The 6,000-nt window shown below is 40.8% G+C and overlaps 1 protein-coding gene across 3 annotated transcripts in view; it reads left to right on the forward strand.

The window, feature by feature from the left end:
* kcnj3a (potassium inwardly rectifying channel subfamily J member 3a) overlaps nt 1-5,724 on the forward strand; it is a 31,900-nt gene extending 26,176 nt beyond the window's left edge. For all 3 annotated transcript variants that reach the window (XM_072685898.1, XM_072685897.1, XM_072685899.1), the window contains one exon: nt 2,722-5,724. In XM_072685898.1, the coding sequence (XP_072541999.1) occupies nt 2,722-3,320 (599 nt within the window). In that variant the 3' untranslated portion in view covers nt 3,321-5,724. The remainder of the gene's footprint in view (nt 1-2,721) is intronic.
* Nucleotides 5,725-6,000: the final 276 nt, after the last annotated feature.

Consider the following 6,000-nt stretch of genomic DNA (forward strand, 5'->3'; position numbering starts at 1 on the left):
TCTCAGCTGAAAGATAATCACATCAGAAGAGTGTAAGATCTCATTATTTCTTTTACAGCTTTCTTCTATAACACTGGAATCTTTCTGCTGTCTATCAGAGTAGAAAAAGACCCCATGCTTCTCTCATTTGTCTCCAGACCTTCAGACAGTTAAGTGCTCATGCTGATCTTGTTTTCTCCTAAGGGAGAAAAACACCAAATTCAGAAATCTGTGATCTTTTATTAATCCAAGATTCAAGCTTTATTTCTCTTCAGACTAAGAAAAAAGACTCAACATTTTTTCCTTTTGGGTTGTGTTGACTATACATAAAAACAGTGACCCCCATCAGTGAATATTAAATATGCATGCAGATATTCAAGATGTGTTGTTTTTATTGACTTAATCTTTTAAAGCCTATCCCCCAGTTGCCATGGCCTTTCATCAGGTCTGTTTGGGATTTCCGCTCAAGTAATTTGATTATCTTAATCTTCTGTCGTTTGTTCTGACTCGGCAAGGTCAGGATGAGGCTTGAATGGTTGTAGGAGTGAAAGATTAGGAGCACTGTCAGCGGCTGCATTTGCATTCATCGGCTGTTGTGACCCAAGCAATTATGAGTGAGGGGTTCAGTAATTGAATTTGGGCTTTGTCGAGAGAATGTTTGCAGAGATACAGAGAGCAGACAGTACTGTTTCACCTCAAAAAGGAATAGAAGGAAATTTGTCACTTCACTGGCTTCGCTTCACATTATGTACATGGTCTGGTAAAGATAATTTTTATTCAAAGGTCATTTTCAACTGTATCACGCTACAGAGCATAAGAAAGACTGTGTAAATTGATTGAAGGTGTTGAAGAATAAGTTAAATGTGGGGGAAATGAAAATGACTATAGCCTGAGTGGTTTAGATGTGCTTCTATCGTTTTTGAAGGATAGAAAGAAAAGCGTCTTAATGATGCTGTAGAGAAGATGCTGGTTCAAATCCCAGCTGTTTCATTTGGCTGCTTGAAGTCCAGTGGGTGCATTTAAACTGTGTTGTCACTGGTAGGGGAGACAGTTAGCTCCCTCTGTCTCTCAGTCATGTGCAGTGTACCAGATTGGTGAGTGTGTGCATGGTCACACAGCAGAGCGTCCTTCTGTATTGAGACTCAATGCTGGTCATGGTTGGTTGTTTGTAAAGATCTTGTGACATTAAATGTCCTTGTGTCCTTCAACTACCAAGATGGGTGTGTCCATGAAATTCATGCATTACAATTGCTGGGAATAAGCCATGACTAAATTCGGATGGAAATTCAGGAAATATATGAACAATTAATAATTTCCTGAATGTGTTCGCTGGTGTGTCCATGCATAGGCTGTGAGAATTTATGGACACTTCACCCAGAAGAGTGCTCAAATGTGATTAGAACAGTTCTTTCTAAATGTCTGACTGACATTTTGTATGCAGAAAGTCTGAAGTCAAAATGTGTTTATTTGATTAGTTAGGTGAGAAGAAGAGTTAGAGATGGAAATTGGAGATAAATTCAACATAAGTTTAAACATTTATAAGATATTATAATAATAATTATTATTTTTGTATAATTTTAGTGTACAAAAGGAGCTGTCACACAGCAGTCAGATGTCACGTTACAAGATGTCTAAAATTGTTTACTGTCTTGTGGAATTCTGTTCCCTAATATAGTGCTCTTAATAGTGAGCGAGATTTTTCACATGTAGGGGATAGTGAATAGGGCACAGTTTCTGACACAACTTAAAAAGCTTTGAAATTTGCCATTGAAAAATCACTTAAGTTATCTGACTCCTCAAACTGTGGACTCTTCTAAGCAGCTCTGTTAAACTCAAAAACCAAAAATTATTCATGCCTGCAAGGGTTTTCAGGTAGATGCTTCCTCCGTGCGTAATGTAATTAAGGATTGTAGAATCTAATTAGGAATGTAGAATATAATTAAGAATCTTACTGAACTAGACACCTTCCCTGAAATCCCCTAAACAGAAACTGTGAGAGTGGCAAAAGGAAAAAAAGGGTTTATAAGCTGTGATACTTGCCAAAGGAGGTGTTACTAAGTACTGACCATGCAGGGTGTCCAAACATTTGCTTCAGGTCCTTTTGGTGTTTACAGTTTTGCAGAAAGTTAGATGAGTGTGAAGTATTATGGGAATGCTTTGACTTTGACACTGTTCTACTTCTAGTGATGTAGTCTAACTCTGGGATACTTTAGTCTGTGCTTCTTTGATAACTTCTGTGGCAGGTTGCCAGATGAGTAATTGGATGTAAACTATGGAAGCACTTTTGACAGGTTTGACTAATGCCTCAATAGTCACATGAATGCATATTCAAGATGCTCGTGTGTAGTGTGGAATTTCATGTGGCCTTGTAGATGTTTTGTACCTGTGAGACTATACAGTATGAACATGTGCACAGTGCAAAGAAAGTTTCAAACAATGTGTAGCGGTAATTAATTATCTGGATGAGTGAATCCCTGTGGGTACATTATCCATCAATATTCAGTAGTTTAGTGAAGGCACTGCTGTGTATTGCTGTGAACGCTTTTGTTATGAGCAACCGAGAAAGTTTTAAATTTCTGCTTGATGAACTGTGTTAGTCATTTGTTGTGTGATGGCGGCTACCTCTAGGGTTTCGAACAGTAATGCTCTACAAGGCTTAGAAGAGACACAGCTATTATTTCTGCTTGATTAATCCCTGTCATCTGTATTTCATGATTCCTCTCTCCATCTCCTCCCGGCCAGGCATGACTTGCCAAGCGCGGACGTCGTACACGGAAGACGAGGTGCTGTGGGGCCATCGTTTCTTCCCGGTCATCTCTCTGGAGGAGGGTTTTTTCAAGGTGGACTACTCTCAGTTCCACGCCACCTTCGAGGTGCCTACGCCTCCCCACAGTGTGAAGGAGCAGGAGGAGGCCTTGCTCATGTCCTCCCCGCTCATGGCGCCGTCGTTGTGCAACAGCGGGGAGAAGACCAGCTCCCTGGACTGCTTGGAGCTGCTGGAGGACACAGAGACCACCACCAAGCTTCCGGCCAAGCTGCAGAAGATGACGGGCCGGGACGGGCTGCCCCGGAAGCTGCTCAGGATGAGCTCCACAACGTCAGAAATGACCTATAGCCTTGGAGACCTGCCCATGAAGCTGCAGCGCATCAGCTCAGTGCCTGGGGTTTCAGAGGAAAAACAGGTCTCCAAGCCTACCAAGATGATCAGTGAGCCCATCAGCCAATCTGTGGCGGACTTGCCGCCAAAGCTGCAGCGGTTAGCAGGGGGTGGGGGAGGTGGCCGCATGGACGGACACCTGCCCCCCAAACTGCGAAAGATGAACTCTGACCGCTTCACGTAGAAGAGACCATTCACCAGACACATGTACTGCTCCTGTCTCTTAGGTCAATGACAAAAGAACATGTACTCAAAGAAAATGTACTCAAAGAAAATGTAGTGTAGACACAAATGCCTACTACACCTATAACGTAGGACAACGTAACGAGGTTCATGTGTGTGGGTTCACATGCCGTGAGCATATTTTTTCAGGTTGTTGTGATTATAAGCACAATCTGGCATGTATGAAACACTTAAGTGCATGTTAATGCAAATTTTCTCTGTCGGGCATGACGACTTGTGTATAGTATGTTTGAACAGTGAATGGAATTTGCCAAGAAAATGACAACAGACTGGACTTTTGAACATGAAGCCATAAGGTTATGCAGTGGACAGCTCCTCATACATGCCTGAGATTTTTTTAAATCTCCTCTCAGTTTTTGTTTAGTGTAAAATATTTCCTAAGATTATGTTGAAATGCATGTTTTGCTAGAGAGAGGTAATAGACACAAATGTTAGCCTTAAATATATTACCTTCTTTCTCTTTTCTCAGTTTTTGCCATAGTTATTTTTCAAATGTCACAAGGTGTTACTTTCTTCTGCGAGATGGGTTTAAAGGAGGGTCATTGAAAATGCTTCGCAAACAGAAAATCTAGCCTAAGTATATCCTTGTGGGTTTTGGAAATATCAGCTGTGAACTGAAAAAAAAGATTTTTTATGACCATAGAAATCTATATAAAATCACCCCTTCTATATAAAAAAACTGCCCTAAATTAGCCTGGAGTCTGAATGCACTGAGGTGCTTTTAGTTACCAGTTGTCCACATAAGCCTCAGAGAGAGCTGAAGCACTACATTCTCATCAATTCATTTTCCCTCTACCTTAATAGAGCAATAACTAAATGCTGTATAAACACCAAACTTTCCACACACACTACAGCAGTATGTCTTTAGTAACCATATAATTAAGACGGTTTCCAGATCTTGAATGCCTTCTATGGTCGGCTGACTGTTCAGCAAGAGGAACCTTTAATCAATTTTCTAGCTTTGCTTTGAAGTCATCATGGTAGTTTGCACATACTGTAGCCCCATGGTACTCAGACTGTTGTGTAATCATATTACCTAATCACCAAATAGCACTTCAGGGTATTTAGAAGACAAAATAAAGTACAGTTCTATGTTTAATAACCACAGAATTCAGCTTCAGCTCATGTTCTTGGCTAAAATTTTTAGCCAAGTTCAATCTTTCTTTTCTCTCTCTCTCTCTCGCTCTCTTTCTCTTTTTTCCCTCTCTCCTCTGTGATTGAACTGGCAGGTAGATCAGTGCATCAGAGTGCTTGATTGCTTGATCCTCTGAAGTCTTGAAGTGGTGTCTAAATCCTGTTAATGCACCCTGACTGAGCAGCTCTCTCTCCCCTGAGCCCGTGTCTTTATCACCATGGAGATCTCTGCACCTACTGCCATTTACTGTCCCACAGTGAGGAGATGATAGGGGAGATGGAGCCTGGCCTAAAGCATGGAAGCTTTTACACTGCAACCCCACAGATCACCGACGCCATATGGCCATGTACCAAGATCAGCACAAGTAAAGCTGCTGTAGATTTTTATATAGCCCACTACTCCACTGTGCTGCCCTTTTTATTTACTGAAAACATCAGCGTCTAGCTTTGCTCCATGTGTACAATTTTCACCATACACACACGCAGAGTTCAAAAGCAATCTTAGATCTTAGACCCACAGACGGAGAGAGAATACATACAGTATGTATCTCTTTCTATCAGGTCAGAGATCAAGGTTTTGCTTTGTAGCTCCCTAGTCTCTTTCTCTCTTACTCACTCACTCTCTTCAGGTCTGCAGTCATTCACAGTGAGATAAAGCACAAGGCTTTTATTACCTTTTTCTGGTAACCAGACCGATTAATTCATCTACAGCTGACTGCTGATACTTTACATAGTGTGTCCGTCTTACAACAGTATATTGAATCGTGTGTGACCTTTAAGCCACCCGATGCTCCAGAACATAAGTGCACAAAAATGCCTCCCATTTCTGGTTCTCATTGTCTGCATCAATTTCTGAATAATTACTTACTCTCTTTCATTAAATGATTTAATTTCATTATTGTTTTTTGTTACGGCAAATACAGTAAAAGACACTGGAGCTCATTCTACATGTTTTATTAGTGAGGTTACAGTTTCATACAGGACCGTGGGCATCCCTGTATGGAGTCCCCACAGAGTACTTATCAGAAATGGTGTACATTAGGTTATATCTAGAGCCATATCCAATTTCCCTGTAGTGTACTGTAATCTATAGGCTATAGGAAGAGTGCACAGGACTGTGGGCTATTGTGATATCTTAAGGATGAAGCTTGGATCTGGGAAGAGCAATCTGAACTGTAATGATACTACCACAAATAAAATGGTTTATTCTCTTTGTGTGTGATAAGTCGAATTTCCTGAAAAAAAAAATCACAAAAGAGGTTTTAGGCCTACTTACTATAATTCACAGATGACTGGTTTTAGATGTGCTACTGGCATGGTTGTCAAAGAACAACCCTGTTATATCACCTCAAAAAGAACATGCTGTTTAGGGAGGGTGGGGGGTGGGCTTTGTAGAAAAAAAAAAAATGACGTAGACGTTAACAGTACCAAGCATATTGAAGCCTATCATAGCCATTATAATGATTTTTGGTATTGCTGTTCTGTCA

The sequence above is a fragment of the Salminus brasiliensis genome, chromosome 8 (genome assembly GCF_030463535.1).
Source record: "Salminus brasiliensis chromosome 8, fSalBra1.hap2, whole genome shotgun sequence".
NCBI classification, from domain to species: Eukaryota; Metazoa; Chordata; class Actinopteri; order Characiformes; family Bryconidae; genus Salminus; species Salminus brasiliensis.